Source organism: Haliotis rufescens, unplaced genomic scaffold (genome assembly GCF_023055435.1).
Source record: "Haliotis rufescens isolate VD_foot unplaced genomic scaffold, xgHalRufe1.0.p SCAF_120, whole genome shotgun sequence".
Taxonomy (NCBI): domain Eukaryota; kingdom Metazoa; phylum Mollusca; class Gastropoda; order Lepetellida; family Haliotidae; genus Haliotis; species Haliotis rufescens.
Genome location: NW_025963803.1, coordinates 109,889 through 128,063, shown reverse-complemented (window position 1 = coordinate 128,063; position 18,175 = coordinate 109,889). Strand labels below are relative to the sequence as shown.

At 41.5% G+C, this 18,175-nt stretch overlaps 1 protein-coding gene across 1 annotated transcript in view; it reads right to left on the bottom strand.

Moving 5' to 3' along the window:
• Nucleotides 1–11,422: 11,422 nt before the first annotated feature.
• Nucleotides 11,423–18,175, bottom strand: part of LOC124115437 (fibroblast growth factor receptor 3-like) — a 53,805-nt gene continuing 47,052 nt past the window's right edge. The window contains exons 15-20 of the mRNA XM_048393890.1: nucleotides 17,268–17,378; nucleotides 16,151–16,416; nucleotides 15,143–15,265; nucleotides 14,347–14,458; nucleotides 13,155–13,251; nucleotides 11,423–12,358 (exon numbers count right to left, since the gene is read on the bottom strand). Of these exons, the coding sequence (XP_048249847.1) occupies nucleotides 12,172–12,358; nucleotides 13,155–13,251; nucleotides 14,347–14,458; nucleotides 15,143–15,265; nucleotides 16,151–16,416; nucleotides 17,268–17,378 (896 nt within the window). The 3' untranslated portion in view covers nucleotides 11,423–12,171. The remainder of the gene's footprint in view (nucleotides 12,359–13,154; nucleotides 13,252–14,346; nucleotides 14,459–15,142; nucleotides 15,266–16,150; nucleotides 16,417–17,267; nucleotides 17,379–18,175) is intronic.

Here is an 18,175-nt window from a genome sequence, read left to right as displayed (position 1 = left end):
TTCCATGTCTTTCCAAGTCTATCCACCTCATACCGTATTCAACGTAATAAGCGCCCCGCTCTAATAAGCATCCACAGCAATATTTGATAATATATTGGCTTGCGAACAATCCCAATAAGCACCCCTTCCGATTGATCAATGTACACAAGACGTATTTATTTGTGTATAATACATACTCTTGTGTTATATGCACCCGTGGGTGATCAAATTCTGGAAAATATATCTGTCTTGTATAATACACAGACTTTTCTTTTGTATCATTTCAGGCTTTAAGCATAAACCACGAAATTTACAATCTTTCAACTCTGTTTTATATTTTTTCTTACCAAAATTATATTCTAATAAGAGCCCCCTATTTCTAATTTTGAGGGAGCCCTGGGCGCTTATTGCGTCGAATACGGTAGTTGCCATTCAGTGCAGTTCCAATGTTTGATGTTGGATAAAAAGCTTAATTGGGGGTGGGCATGGTCTGCATCAGACAAAACAACTTTTCAGGGGATAGGGCAAAACCTCCTTTCTCCAGAAACAAAACCAATGTTTCAACTGTGAACTACAAATTCAGGTGATATACTGTTAAATACTGTACCATATATCGATGTGTTAAAGGTGTGTTAGTCGTACCTAGAATGAGGGGGCTTTCAAAGGGGGTCGTCTTATATACAGGTTTTGAAGAGTTTTGGTATGTTTTTCCCCCAAAACAGTGACAATGATTTGCATCCTGCATTGAACAGTTGAAATGCTCCCCTGCTATATCAGCAGCTAACATCCTCAACAAACTGATTTATTGCAGTCGCATTGAAATCAGATCTTTTACTCTGATAGATACCTCTGAGACCTCTAAGATCTGAGGTCACCTCCATAGGAGGTCGTACCAGGGTAGGCCTGAGTGAACTTTGACCTCCTAGTCAAAATGAAGGATAGGCAGATTCTTGAGCCAATCAGATGTCAGCTTTCTAACCTGATTCCTCTTCGTTTCTTTACTATCTCAATTCGGGAATTTTGATCTCACAGAAAGCAAATATAGCCTTGGAAGTACATCTTTTTGGGTGCATTTGCCATGGTGCTCAGAAATGACAAGATGTATGGCTTTATTTTTATGCATTCAGAACTCGCTGATTATATTCGTTTTCGAGATACAGACATCAGATATGCAAATCTGAATTCTTTGTTAACTCATATTGAGAATGTAGAAGTCTTGACACTGATTGACTGTTGAGCAAGTTCATCTAACGCAACCTACTCGAGCTGTTCTCCAATCTTCACACAGAGAGGTATGGTATCGGAGTAAGTGATCTGGTTTTAATGAGATTTATTGTCATCTACTTTTTGTGTAGTTGTTTATCCTGAACCAATATTTATTCCCTCCTTTACATGTATTCTTGCCAAAGTTTCTCAAAACTCCAACATCCAAACAATGCTTACACAACTGGACTTTGCCTAGTTTATTGTATGTGTCTGAAACAAAAATAATATAACCATTTATGATAATAATGTGCATTTTTATAATGGGCCAAAACCACACCCAAGAGCATGCCCAAAGCACTTCATTATACCCAAGTTAATGGATCAGTGTGCACACGATTTTCATTCTCAGCTCCCTTGGGAGTATACAACTAGTTTATAACTGATTCTGGGAAAGTTATTTTTCATTATTTCATGCAGATGGATGATCTTTGTTTTAAGATATGAAATGGTGCTACCCTGGTCTGAGATTTTTTATTATTTTCATCTGTAAGACCAAACCAATTATTTTTCTTGTTTTACACATTTTTTGGTCATTATGGCAAAATAATAGGGAAGGAAATAACAGAAAGTGTTCACATGATTTTTAGGTTAATATCCTAAAAAGAACTTTTAAGGTTATAACAAAAACATATATAAAAAAATAAATCCATTGGTTAGAAATATTTGTCACTTTTGCAAAATTGCAAAACAAGAAAAAAACTGGGGTGGCCTGAACAGAAATATACTACACAAAAGAAGTTAAAGAACACCCAAATCTTTCATATTACTACAGTTAATCTGTCATGTAAGATGGTTGGTGTTCTTTAACTTCTTTTGAGTGGTATTAATGCAATTGTTACAGAAGGTAGGATCAGAATGTGGAATCGAGCTGAGAAATTCCAGCCTAATTCGGCAAGGGTGGAAACTGGACTTTTCACAGTCGGTTATCTCCCCTGCCTGAGGGAGATTGTCTATTCCAGGGCATGAATCTGGACCTTTGGCATAAAGGGAAAACGCAGACTACCCCATCACTCCTGTCTAAGTTGTACCCCAAGGGTTGATTGTTGCACATTAACTAGGGCTGAGACGAGTCCAAATTTACTACCCACCCCACTATTACCCGACCCTACCCGGGTACCCACTGTAGGCCTCAAGAGATAGGTACAAAATGTCCGATTGGGAATTATTTTACCCTAGCCCTGGCAAAACGTATTTAGACACCTGTTTTAAACAATCTGGTCATCATACACTGAAGTTGACTTCAGTTATGTTTGTTCAACCATATGAAAACTCAGACGATGGGTGCATAATTTTTGTTATTAAACAATATATCACGTGACTAGCCACAAGTCCAGGTAGTCCTGTGGGTACCCGGGTCCTACTCGGTACCCACCAGACCCGGGTAGCCCGAGTTACCCTGCCCAGCCCAGCCCTAACATTAGCACGTATTAAACACTGGATTGTCTGCCCCATTGACTATTTACAGGCCACTGTCATATAGCTGAAGGTAGAATAGGTCTTCAGCAACCCATGCTTGCCATTAAAGGCGACTATGCTTGTCACGGGATTGGGTGGTCTGGCTCGTTGACTTGATTGATGTATCGCATTGTATCCCCATTGTGTTGATTGATGCTCATGATATCAATCACTGGATTGTCTGGTCCAGACTCTATTATTTTTACAGACCGCCGTCATATAGCTGGAATATTGCTGAATGTGGCGTTAAACAACAAACAAAGAACATGCACACACACACACACAAACAGACACAGATAGGTACCAGACAGTAGAGTGGGGAAAGAATATGTATGATGCCGGTATAACACGTGATATACAGAATCATACATATATGTTTTCAGTATAACATGGCATATGTGACACACAGTATCATATAGCATGTGTATACACATTTTAACACTGCATATGTGATATTCTGTAAGCATCAAAATTGTAAACTGGCATTTTTTTATGTACACTAAAGAAATATGACAATTTAATTAGATATTGAAACAAGAACTCCGATCATATTTATGACACATTTGATCATCCACATTCAAATGATATTTGATATGTTCCACTATCAATGACATTAAACTTTAGCTCGTCATGCAATAACTTCCAGTTGTTCGTTGTGACAATCGTGTTATCCAAGACATTGTTTTTACAAAGTTTTTAATGTTAAATGTATTTACAAGTTGTAAAATTTTATTGACAAAATGAAAGTTATTGTTGATTGTATATGCTTTCCATGTGGAATAAACTATGTATATTTTTCTGAATACATATATTTGCTGTTGACACCTGTATTATCTAATGACCATAGTAAATCCTTCCTTCCCAACCTGGCATTTAAATCTCAATTTAATTGATAGATTTGACAAATTTAAACTTCATTTAAGTTGAATAAACTTATTTGAAAACATTTAAACTTAATCAACTATTTTATCTTCAGTAAAACCCTCCTTTCAAGACAAGTCATTATTTTGGTCATTCTTACAGCATGCATTTTCCAGGGGTGTATTAATTTATTTTGGCTGCCTTGAGATACAGAATAAGACTATATATTTGAAAACACAAAAATAACAAAAATATTTTTATGCAGATCATATGTGTGAAAAAAACCCTCTTCCCCACTCCTCAGAAAATAAAATGGTTGAACTTAAGTTCTCTTTATAGAAAATTGTCAATTGTTGAAAAATACCTGTCATATAAATATGGTGTTTTGTTTTCAACGCTAGCATTGCATTTGAATTAAAAATTAGCTTTAAAGCCTCTGATTGTTAAGTGTTTTCCTATAATGGATGTGATTTGTTTGATGACATCCCCCTGTCCACATTGTTGAACATTGTTTGGAGTTTCCCGTTGAAGAGACCCCTGCCGTACTGTTATGTACATTCTCATTTACAGGTTTATTACTGTACATTCAAACTTACTGTATTCCAAGGAAATTTATCATGATCTATTTTCTATATAAAGATATGGATTATGTCTGAAATTGTTCGTCCTTATTTGTGAGTGTTCATTTTACGCCGGGGGGCACGGGTGGCCCAGTCGTCTAAGGCGCCGCGATTCGCTGTGCAGAGTTGCGTTCCTTGGGCACGCCAGAAATCTTGATTGTGGGTTCGAATCCCGGTTCGCCCCGATTATGTTTCTAGGTTTGTCAGCACCATTTCCGTGCTCGTGGGTTTCACCGAAGTCGTAAACGTCTGAGACTTGCTTCACTTTGGGCTTTCCTCCCACATTAAGCTGACACGCCGCGATATAACTGGAATACTTTTAAAAGCGGCGTTAAACCCAACTCACTCACTAACTCATTTTACGCCGCTTCCAGCAATATTGCCGCCCTATGACGGGGTCATTGACTCATGTGGGAAAATCAAACCCTAGCCTTTGTGTCAGATCAGATTTTACCTTTAAGTACCCAACTGATACAGTTGCTTGTCAGGATAATGACTTGTACAGTCATGGGATTCCGGGTAAGAATGTAGGTCAACGGAAACCTATGCTTGTTAGAGGCACCTGTCGCTATATCTGTATATGGCTGAAATATTGCCGATGCGACGGTAAATTTTAACTCACTCACTGTAAGATTGGTTGGTTGGTTTGTTGTTTAACGCTGCACTCAGCAATATTAGAGCTATATGATGGCGGTCTGTAAATAATCGAATCTGGACCAGACAATCCAGTGATATGAGCATCGATCCATGCAATTGGGACCGATGACATGCATCAACCAAGTCAGCGAGCCTGACCACCCGAGCCTGACCACGCGATCCCATTAGTCGCCTTTTACGGCAAGCATGGGTTGCTGAAGATCTACCGACCCCGGATCTTCACGGGTCCACTGTAAGAGGATGGATCAGGCTCGCTGACTTGGTTGATGCATGCCATTGTATCCCTATCGCGTGGATCGATGCTCATGATGTCAATCATGACCTGCTCCAGACCCGATTATTTACAGACCGCGCCATGTAGCTGGAATATTGATTGTGGAGTCTAACAACAAACAACCCTCCCTTGCTCTTGCTTGGTGTGGTCTGAACCTGCTTCCCTGTCGGCTTTGTGACTCCCCCTCAGATAACCAAACTCACTCACCCACTCACTCCAATTCCTGCTGACCTTTGACACCCCCCACCCCAAAACAGAAAATTCAAGGGGCACAACTCTGTCCTAATTGGCCACACTTCGGCTCAGTGGTGACTTTGCATAACACCACTGCCATTGGCTAATTTGCATATCACGTGACCGGACTTTTCTCTTGTTTGTGTACAAGCGCGTTTATTTTGAAATCAGGACAAACAGGCCTAATGCAAGCCTTTCGTTGCGCTTTACATGTTATTTTGCATAATTATATAGATATTCTACTTCAACTGCGGCTGTGAGGTGCATGACAATATATCTTTATACATCAGAGCGGCCATATCGTCAGCTCTCCGTGTGATTCGAAGACAGCAGGTAGAGCCGTACAACCAATGTAAACAAAGGACTACGCACATGTAAATTGTGTAAAACTAAAAACATATGCAATATCTTGAATGAACTGTGAAAGATGTGACGAATCGTCACATGGCGCTGGCCTGTGGCAGAGGTACTATGCTGGCTGCCGACCGCAAGGAACTCTGGGTAGGAAAGTGCACATTGGCACTACTCACACAGCAGACGTCAACAATCTTCAGCTATGACGTCATTTATAACGTGTCGTCATTCCGACTTACGTCCCAAAGAATCGAATGAGGTCAACAATGAAGTCCGGATGACGTAAGTAATACGCTGATGAGCGTGAAGTGATTTTTACACTATACTGCACATACGAGTTTTATGAAATCGGTTATTACTTGCCCCATGGGAAACAAGAAAACAGCGGTATTTCTATCCCCCGCCATGGGCACATTAGAAGTCTGTTTGTTCATTTCGCAGATAATATATGCTATAAAAATAAGCCTTATGAAGCCTTAAAAAGAAACCGCCGTCATATAGCTGGAATATTGTTGAGTGCGGCGTTAAACAACAAACCAACCAACCAACCTTTAAAACAGATAGCCACTTGGTTGTTGACCTACAATGAGACCGTATACCGTCAGTAACAGGCATCTTGGATTTTCCAACAACCACCTCACATATTTCACATGAAAATTCTGGTACAGGAATTGGTTATTCGACACTCTTTTGTGTTTTTATATCATTGATAGTTATGTGCAAGAACATTAATTAAAAAAAAAAAAAAATCACGTTCGTGACTTCATTGATAAAGATAGTAGTTAAAATTGCCAACAAGCTTTGGTCTCTAAGGTTTGAAGAGTAGTCTCCCTTTGACACTTAAAGTCAGCGTACAAAGATTAGAAGAGTAGTGCGATATGGATACCACACAGTGTAAACATCTCGGCTTAATAATCTCGTTATGGTGTCTTTAGTAGCCGTATACTGTATACGCCAACTAAAGACACCACATCTAATAGTATTAAACTGTTCACAAATTTAGTAGGGGATATTGGTACGTGTATTTATTATGCCTCAAAGTGAGATTGACCAATCAGAGAGCAGAACTACTCACCCCATAGAGCCCGTATACCGTCAGTAAAAATCCAAGATGGTTGTTACTGACCTCATATGAGCCCGTATACCGTCAGTAACAGCCATCTTGGATTTTCCAACACACTCCTCACGTATTTCACATGACAATTCTGGTACTGAAATTCGTTATTCGACACTTTGTTGTGTTTTAATATCATTATTTGTGATGTTCAAAGACATTAATTTTTTAAAGAAACCAAATTCGTCCCCATACCAAAACCTGGCCGGGATGAAACAGATCACTCAAATTACCGCCCACCATCATTAACCAGTAGATAACTAATAGATTAGTTTGGTATTTGAATACAAATATTTATTACGAATATTCAATGTGGTTTCCGTAAAAATAGACGTACTATTGTTTATTTAGTACGATTAGAATCCTTTACAAAATGGCATATACCAGGGTTTTCATCGTGGAATGTCATGTTCCTGAATGACTCAAGGGTATTTACCGTATAATGGCATGGAGCCTCATGGCTTCAGGGTATTTACTGTAACAGAATGGCATGTTAAAAAATGGCTCCAGGGTATATACCGTATAATGGCATGGAGCCTCATGGCTTCAGGGTATTTACTGTAACAGAATGGCTCCAGGGTATATACCGTATAATGGCATGGAGCCTCATGGCTTCAGGGTATTTACTGTAACAGAATGGCATGTTAAAAAATGGCTCCAGGGTATATACCGTATAATGGCATGGAGCCTCATGGCTTCATGGTATTTACTGTAACAGAATGACATGTTAAAAAAATGGCTCCAGGGTATATATCGTATAATGGCATGGAGCCTCATGGCTCCAGGGTATTTACCGTAACAGAATGGCATGTTGCTAAATGGCTCCAGGGTATTTACCGTGTAATGGCATGTTGCTAAATGGCTCCAGGGTATATACCGTGTAATGGCATGTTCCTGAATGGCTCCTGGGTATATACAGTATAATGGCATGAAGCCTCATGGCTTCAGGGTATTTACTGTAACAGAATGGCATGTTATATAATGGCTCCAGGCTATATACCGTATAATGGCATTTTGCAAAATGGCTCCAGGGTATTTACCGTAACAGAATGGCATGTTGCTAAATGGCTCCAGGGTATGTACCGTATAATGGCATGGAGCCTAATGGCTTCAGAGTATTTACCGTAACAGACTGGCATGTTATATAATTGCTCCAGGCTATATACCGTATAATGGCATGTTGCTAAATGGCTCTAGGGTATATACCGTATAATGGCTAGGGCTGCGAGCCTCCAGGGTATTTACCCTAACAAAAAGGCATGTTGCTAAATGGCTCAAGGGTATTTACCGTAACAGAATGGCATGTTGCAAAATGGCTCCAGGGTATTTACCGTATAATGGCATGTTCCTGAATGACTCCAGGGTATATACCGTACAATGGCATGTTGCTTAATGGCTCTAGGGTATTAACCGTGTAATGGCATTATGCTAAATGACTCAAGGGTATTTACCGTGTAATTGCATGTTGCTTAATGGCTCAAGGATATTTACCGTAACAGAATGGCATGTTGCAAAATGGCTCCAGGGTATTTACCGTATAATGGCATATTCCTGAATGACTCCAGTGTATATACCGTATAATGGCATGTTTCTAAATGGCTCCAGGGTATTAACCGCGTAATTGCATGTTGCTTAATGACTCAATGGTATTTACCGTGTAATTGCATGTTGCCTAATGGCTCCAGGGTATTTACCGTAACAGAATGGCATGTTGCAAAATGACTCCAGGGTATATACCGTATAATGGCATGTTGCTAAATGGCTCCAGGGTATTCATCGTATAATGGCATGTTGCTAAATGGCTCAAGGGTATTAACCGTGTAATGGCATGTTGCTAAATGACTCTAGGGTATTTACCGTGTAATTGCATGTTGCTTAATGGCTCCAGGGTATTTACCGTAACAGAATGGTATGTTGCAAAATGACTCCAGGGTATTTACCGTTTAATGGCATGTTGCTAAATGGCTCCAGGGTATAAACAGTATAATGGCATGGGGCTGCATGGCTCAAGGGTATTTACCCTAACAGAATTGCATGTTGCTAAATGGCTCCAGGATATTGACCGTAACAGAATGGCATGTTGCAAAATGGCTCCCGTGTATTTACCGTATAATGGCATGTTGCTAAATGGCTCCAGGGTATTAACCGTGTAATGGCATGTTGCTAAATGGCTCCAGAGTATTTACCGTATAATGGCATGGGGCTGCATGGCTCCAGGGTATTTACCCTAACAGAATGGCATGTTGCTAAATGGCTCCAGGGTATTAACCGTAACAGAATGGCATGTTGCAAAATGGCTCCAGGGTATTTACCGTATAATGGCATGTTCCTGAATGACTCCAGGGTATATACCGTATAATGGCATGTTGCTAAATGGATCCAGGGTATTAACCGTGTAATGGTATGTTGCTAAATGACTCAAGGGTATTTACCGTAACAGAATGGCATGTTCCTGAATGACTCCAGGGTATATACCGTATACTGGCATGTTGCTAAATGGCTCAAGGGTATTTACCGTGTAATGGTATGTTGCTTAATGACTCAAGGGTATTTACCGTGTAATTGCATGTTGCTTAATGGCTCCAGGGTATTTACCGTAACAGAATGGCATATTGCAAAATCGCTCAAGGGTATTTACCGTATAATGGCATGTTCCTGAATGACTCCAGGGTATTTATCGTATAATGGCATGTTGCTAAATGACTCCAGGTTATTTACCGTATAATGGCATGGAGCTTCATGGCTTCAGGGTATTTACTGTAACAAAATGGCATGTTAAAAAATGGCTCCAGGGTATATACCGTATAATGGCATGTTGCTAAATGGCTCCAGGATGTTTACCTTAACATAATGACATGTTGCTAAATGGCTCCAGGGTATTTACCGTATAATGGCATGTTGCAAAATGGCTCCAGGGTATTTACCGTATAATGGCATGTTGCTAAATGGCTCCAGGGTATTTACCGTATAATGGCATGTTGCAAAATGGCTCCAGGGTATTTACCGTATAATGGCATGTTGCAAAATGGCTCCAGGATATTTACCGTATAATGGCATGGAGCCTCATGGCTCCAGGGTATTTACCGTAACAGAATGGCATGTTGCAAAATGGCTCCAGGGTATTTACCGTATAATGGCATGTTCCTGAATGACTCCAGGGTATTTACCGTATAATGACACGGGGCTGCATGGCTCCAGGGTATTTACCCTAACAGAATGGCATGTTGCTAAATGGCTCCAGGGTATTTACCGTAACAGAATGGCATGTTGCAAAATGGCTCAAGGGTATTTACCGTATAATGGCATGGGGCTGCATGGCTCCAGGGTATTTACCGTATAACGGCATAGAACCGCATGGCCTCAGGGTATATACCTCAATAGAATGACACAATGCTGACTGGCTCAAGGATATTTTATCAACAGTAACCAATCTTTCAACCGTTCAAGCCAATTAATGGGGCTCGACGTTCAACATTCATTGACAACTCAATTAGTGTCTGACCAAGTATGGATTAATTTACATTCAGGCCATTGAATATCATCCTAGTTGATACATCTAAAACCTATCGACACATTACCAGCATGTTGTATTACCTCTAACAATTACTGCCCTACAAACTACCAAATACAGACCGCCTCCGTGGTCTAGTGGTAGAGCGTCCGCCAGGAGAGCGGAACGTCCTGGGTTCGATCCCCGGCCGCATCATACCAAAAGACGTTAAAAGATGGCACTTGCTGTTACCCTGTCTGGCGCTCGGCATTAAGGGGCTAAAACAAGGACTGGTCGGCTCGGGGTCAGTGTACTGTGTCTGAGTGGGGTATTCATGTTAAACTGCGGCATGGTATCTCAGTGAGCTAGCACTATAAATCGGCATCAGTACAAGTAGCCACACAGTCACACACACACGTACATGCACGTCGCTATTTGAGTTCAATAATCTTGGACGCGACGTTAAACCCAATTTCACCTCACCTTACATCGGAGGACCAAATACAACCGATGACAAACGACTAACACAGAAACAGTAAAATGTAATTACAATGTGTGACAATGAAACAAATTTGATAAACCTAACAGCGCAATTAGATCCAGAGCCAGGCTGACAAAACTATCATCAGTTCCCAATTAGGATAGCAGTGATCCCAGTCTATAGACTTGTTTACCAAGGAACAACAGCATTACCAGTCCTACATAAGTGCACAATTAGGGTCAGTGATCTAGGTCGGTGAACCTGTTGACATAGCGGCATGAAGGGAATGGTTAGAATCACCAACACAATACACCAACTTGTTTAAACAATAACACCAGGCTCATGACGTATGTACTTGTTCCTCTCCAATTATCATCAATCGATACCTGCTTACACTTAACATAGGTTGTTATACATCGGCTTGTCATAAGAGGCGACTTACGGGATCGGGTGGTCAGGCTCGCTGACTTGGTTGATGCATGTCATTGATCCCAATTTCGTGGATCCATGCTCATGATGTCAATCACTTGACTGTCTGGTCCAGACTCGATTATTTACAGAACGCCGTCATACAGCTGGAATATTGCTGAGTGCGGCGTTACACAACAAACAAACATACAAACAAAAAACAGTCGGGTCCACCAGGTATTTCCCACTACTTACAATAATACATTGAGTAGCTGTGGAGAAGTGATATTCCATGAGTTCTCTTTAAACCATGCCACACCAGATACCGCCGCAGATAGGTTTATCAACACGTCTACCACTTTTGAAGACATACTACTGCTTACAGTCAATAGGTATACCATTTTATTTGGATTCAAGAGCAAACTGAACCAACTGTTCTATACGTTTCACGGATGCTGCCAGATTGTGTTAGTCACGTGTACGATCCTGTCGAATATTGACTCCTGCTAGTGCTCGCCAAGTTCCTGCAAGTCTTGTAGGGCATGCTGATGCTTGTGTCCATGACATTCTAGTTGGTGTGTCATGTATCATCACATATTGCTTTTATTGTTACATTCATAAAAGAAATAATGTTTCGTTGAAATAATTTGAAATTAGCTATTAACGTTCGTTAGAATACTAATGATTTAGACACGTGAAGATCTGGGGTAGAATAGGTCTTCAGCAACCCATGCTTGCCGTAAAAGTCGGCTATGCTTGTCGTAAGAAGCGATCGGGTGGTCAGGCTCGCTGACTTGGTTGATGCATGTCATCTTATCTCAATTGTGTGGATCGATGCTCATGATGTCAATCACTGGATCATAACCAACCGACCAATTATGTATCCTTTGGTTATTCGACAGGACAAATGTTTCATCAACTAACTAGTAACCAGTTGTGTCATTATGTATACACTGACATCATCTTCTGACGCCTGTCTCAAACTTTTTCCTCCGCGACGTCCATGCCGCCCATGTCGATGACGTCGTAGATGTTGACGTCAAAGTTGCTGAGCTGAACATACTCGGCCTCCTCCTCCAGGTGCCCCTCGATGGTGTCCGCCAGGTCGGAGAAGGTGGGCCTGTCCCCGGGGTGGGGCCGCCAGCACTGTGTCATCAGCTTGTACCTGTGGGGAAGGGAATTACAGAACATCGGTACCAGCGAATCTCTATAGCAACAATAGAACAGGTGCCAAGAACCCTGGCCCAATGCTGGACGTCAAAGGGAAATTAATTTCGGTAATGACGTTACATCGTTATCTGTTTTTGGAGGACTTGAAAATAATAATAAAATTACAGTGAGAAAACTCAACATCATGAATACCCATAAGGTTGCGTAATTATTCCACCCAGACCCTGCCTTTAAGAATGGAGAAGAAGAGCTGGTCTTCAAAACGTCCAAACAAAAGTTCAACAGCATTGTCTCTTTTAGAATCGGATTCCTCATTGAGATAGCTCACAAACAATATGAATACTTGGCAAAATGAATGAAACATAAACTTAACAAGGCCAAGCTTACTGCAAAGTTTGTATTTGTCGTTAGGAATGAATTTGAGAACCTTTGTGTCCAAAAACAGTTTCACTTGATTTCCTTTTTCTTCTAACCAGTGACAAAAACGATGTCCGCTGCAATTCCCTATTTTGAGTTGTACCAAATGTTCCCGTGTTTCTTTTCGGTTAACACTTGACTTGCCTTTGATTGTGTTTGTGACGGGTGCCACCGGAGGTACAGGATAGGCTCACCTTTTCCTGAACACTTGGTATCATTACTATTTGATAGTGATTCATAAACACATGCTCATGAAATAGTCGGAATCATCCAATCGTCTCTGCTTTATGCAGAGATTTTTATTGGACATGGAAAGGGTTTTGTCGCTTTATTTACACCTGTTGATACACACTTCTACTTCACATTAAACTTACACATGCTCCGAACAGTAGTCCGGCTTCTCCAGCCTCTTCCCTTCCGTGACCGACATCATCACCTGCCGGGCACTCTGACCCGAATATGGACTGGCCCCTGGTGAACGATGGGCAGAAAAAGTTTGAGTATATTTTTACGCCGCGTATAGCAATATATCAGTATGGGGACTTCACCTATGGTACCAATGAGGGAATTCGCAACCAGGCCACTGTGTGACGAGATAATGCTTTCACAACCACCAACTCCGCGTCGTCCCCCCCCCCCCCCCCCCCCCAAAAAAAAAACAAACAAATAGGTCCAGAAATAACAGCTATTTAATTATCAAAATTAAGCATTTTGTAATTAAAAAATTGTAACGAACATAAATACACCTACAATATTGAGTGAGTGACTTGGAATAACACCACAACGAACACTATTTTAGTTATATCACGGCATGTCAGCTAGTTTTTCTAGAATGCGATCCTGCGATCAACGGATTGTTGCATGGCTGAGGGCAAATCTTTAAGTACAGTAAACTACGGTTATAACGAACTGAAAGGGACCACTAATTCTAGTTCGTTATAACCGCAGCTCGTTATATGCATATATATAGCAAATATACAGCAAATTGCCGGGACCAAAAAATATGTTCGTTATATCTGTGAGTTCGTTATAAGCGTGTTCGTTATAAACGTAGTTTACTGTAATTATGGCACCTTGGAACACTAGCACATCACGCATCACTTAAGGGAATAATGAATAGTGTGCGTTGACTAGTGCCAACAAAAAAACATCTTTGTAGTTGACTCATCATTGCATGGTTGAGGGAGTGAGTGAGTGAGTTGGGTTTAACGCCGCTTTTAACAATATTCCATTTATATCGCGGCGTGTCAGCTAATGTGGGAGGAAAGCCCGAAGTGATGCAGGCCTCAGACGTTTACCACTTCGGTGAAACCCACGAGCACGGGTATGGTGCTGACAAACCTAGAAACATAATCGGGGCGAACCGGGATTCGAACCCACAATCATAGGTTTCTGGCGTGCCCAAGGGACGCAACTCTGCACAGCGAATCGCGGCGCCTTAGACGACTGGGCCACCCGTGCCCCCTGCATGGTTGAGGGACGTAGATCTGTACAAGGAATTGCGTGACCTTTGAACATCTGGCCATCGGGCATCCCTTAAGTGATGTAGCTAGGATGTTCACTTACCGAGGGTGACAATCTCCCAGAGAAGGACCCCGTAGGACCACACGTCGGACTTGAGAGTGTACAGCCGGTCTGTCAGAGACTCGGGGGGCATCCAGCGTATTGGGAGGGGACCCTGAACACACCAGAGATGGTAATAAGTTATGGTGGAACACATGGGATGGAGAGAGTGTCGTGAACACACCAGAGATGATAATAAGTTATGGTGGAACACATGGGATGGAGAGAGTGTCGTGAACACGCCAGTGATGGTAATAAGTTTTGGTGGAACACATGGGATGGAGAGAGCGTCGTGAACACACCAGAGATGGTAATAAGTTATGGTGGCACACACGGGATGGAGAGAGTGTCGTGAACACACCAGAGATGATAATAAGTTATGGTGGAATACATGGGATGGAGAGAGTGTCGTGAACACACCAGAGATGGTAATAAGTTATGGTGGAACACATGGGATGGAGAGAGTGTCGTGAACACACCAGAGATGATAATAAGTTATGGTGGAATACATGGGATGGAGAGAGTGTCGTGAACACACCAGTGATGGTAATAAGTTTTGGTGGAACACATGGGATGGAGAGAGCGTCGTGAACAAACCAGTATTGACAACAAGTTATGGGGACATGGTTAAAGGGTCATTTCGTATCCACTATCTTTGATCTGAAAAACAAGTTGCTATACATTTCAGTTCAAATGTACAATTGTCTCTGTTCTGTTTTGGGGCAGGCACCTCATACCATGTGTCCCAGAACGTGTCCGTCTGGTTCTATATTTGCCTAAAATTCTTCCATATGCCTACCATTGTCGACACTTCGTATTCGTCACTCCCCTCCATGTCACGTGACAGACCAAAGTCAGAAATCTTGCAGACATTCCCTAGTCCCAGGAGAACATTCCTTGCAGCCAAATCTCTGTGAATTATCTGTGAAGAACGTCAACATGAAAATAAACAAACAATAAATAACACTCTTGACATAAATAGGGTTAATGCTTACGACATATGCGTTTGAACAACTTACTGGACTAAATATGTGAGGTTATTGCTCTGTCGACCAACATATGTGGCTGATACGGGACACCTTACTGACCTAAATATGTGAGGTTATTGCTCTGTCGACCAACATATGTGGCTGATACGGGACACCTTACTGGACTAAATATGTGAGGTTATTGCTCTGTCGACCAACATATGTGGCTGATACGGGACACCTTATTCGACTAAATATGTCAGGTTATTGCTCTGCCGACCAACATATGTGGCTGATACGGGACACCTTACTGACCTAAATATATGAGGTCATTGCCCTGTCGACAAACATATGTGGCTGATACGGGACACCTTACTGACCTAAATATATGAGGTTATTGCTCTGTCGACCAACATATGTGGCTGATACGGGACACCTTACTGCCCTAAATATATGAGGTTATGGCTCTGTCGACCAACATATGTGGCTGATACGGGACACCTTACTGACCTTAATATATGAGGTTATTGCTCTGTCGATCAATATATGTTGCTGATACGGGACACCTTACTGACCTCAATATATGAGGTTATTGCCCTTTTGATCAACATATGTGGCTGATACGGGACACCTTACTGACCTCAATATATGAGGTTATTGCCCGACTGGTCAACATATGGGGGGTTAATACATTGCATTTTAGTGACTAAACTATGTTAGGTTAATACGTGATATATACTTATTCCACCTTATAGAAACCGAGACTGATTATGTTATTGATACACTGCAATTGAGTTCAAAAGTGTATACAATTAAGAAATTGAAAATTAAAATCATACATTATGCGAGGCAACATGCGCCATGCCCTTTGCTATCTGCAGAGCAAAAGAGGACAAGTCACGTGATGACAATAGATTCATCTGTCCCGAGTCATCATGTCCCTCAGACTTCTGTCCTCCACCATCCTCTGTACTTTCTTCTCTCTCTCCACTGACTCCTTCGCCCGTCCCCTCTTCATCCTCCTTCACCTTCTGGGGACGCCTTTTTCTCAGGAACTGAAGAAGATTTCCCCCAGGCACGTATTCCATGATCAGCAGAGTTGGCTCTGTACAGGTACAGTAAACTACGGTTATAACGAACTACGGTTATAACGAACTCAAAGGGACCACTTGTTTAAGTTCGTTATAACCGTAGTTCGTTATAAGCATATATAGAGCAAAACGACAGCAAATAGTCTGGACACAAAAGTAGGTTCGTTATATCCGTCAGTTCCTTATAAGCGTGTTCGTTATAAACGTAGTTTACTGTATTTAAGTTTGTTTGACGTCTTTACGGAAGCAATCGTTTGAATATGTAGATGAAAGAGCAACCTATTTAGAGTTCTACTTGAACTACTGTGATAAAGGGGGCGGTCGGGTAGCTTAGTGGTTAAAGCGTTCGCTCGTCACGCCGAAGACCCGGGTTCGATTCCCGACATGGGTACAATATGTGAAGCCCATTTCTGGTGTCTCCCGCCGTGATATTGCTGGAATATTGCTAAAAGCGGCGTGAAACAGTACTCACTTACTTACTGTGATAAAGCGTTCAATGGACAAAGGAATGAAACAATCCTTGTTATCATAAGACATTAAGAAAACTTTAATTGCTCACGACAGCTGCTCATCTTGCTTTATTGGTTTTAACATGGCAAAGACAAGAACAGATATTTTTTTTATAGTTATATCACTCTTTGACAATGCTCACGTTCTATTACTTTGACAAATTTTTACCGAGGTCAGTCAAAGGTTGACAATGAGACAGAGATATCATGCCTGATGCCGGCAAACCAGTGTGGTCATGAAACCATGAAGTCGGAGTATGACTCTATGCTAGTTCACTCAGAGAACAGGTGCGAGTTGCTTTGGACTACAGACACACGGCAACCACAATACGTCCTCGACAGCCACGTGGACGTACCTGATGATGCCACATAGCTGAGGTAGGTGACGACGTTGATATGCCGAGGGACCTTCCTCATGATGACCGTCTCGTGGTAGAGGTTCTCCTTCTCAGCGTCCGTCGCTATGTCTGTATCATGGTAATATTATGTGTAACATTCAAATTAACGCCATGCTTATGATATGGGTGAGATAAGAAACGTATCACAATTAAGTTATAGAATCCTGGATGACTTTACTATTCTATTGTCTCAATATGTTGAATATGTTTCTTTCCACTTGTCATTCTCTGCAGAACCGTGAAGATCCGGGTTAGAATAAGTCTTCAGGAATCCATGCTTGTTGTATAAGGCCACTATGCTTGTCGTAAAAGGCGACTAACGGGATCAGGTGGTCAGGCTCGCTGATTTGGTTGATGCATGTCATCGATCTCAATTGCGTGGATCGATACTCATGATGTCAATCACTGGATTGCCTTGTCCAGACTCGATTATTTACAAAACGCGTCATATAGCTGGAATATTGCTGAGTGCGGCGTTAAACAACAAACCAACCAACAAATCATTCACTGCATGGCCGAGTTCACTGGATGTCATTTCGAGTTTTATAAGCATCTCAGTTTTGTCTCGAGTCTTCACCACGAATGAAAATGACTCAAGGAACAACACCCTTCACAATGTATAACACAAGTTGGGTCATAGAACAACAGTTACAGTTTGGAACTAAAGCTGTACTTCATAGCATCTAAGCAACTCAGCCACTCAACACTCACACACCCAAACATCCACTCACCCCAACAGATCCACAAAACCAAATCCAACCTCATACACACACACCCTAGATTTTCAGTCTCCTAGATATGCCCTCTCTGTGTCAATTCATAGTTTCCGTGATGATTTAAGTGTAACTCTCAGTAATATGAAAAGA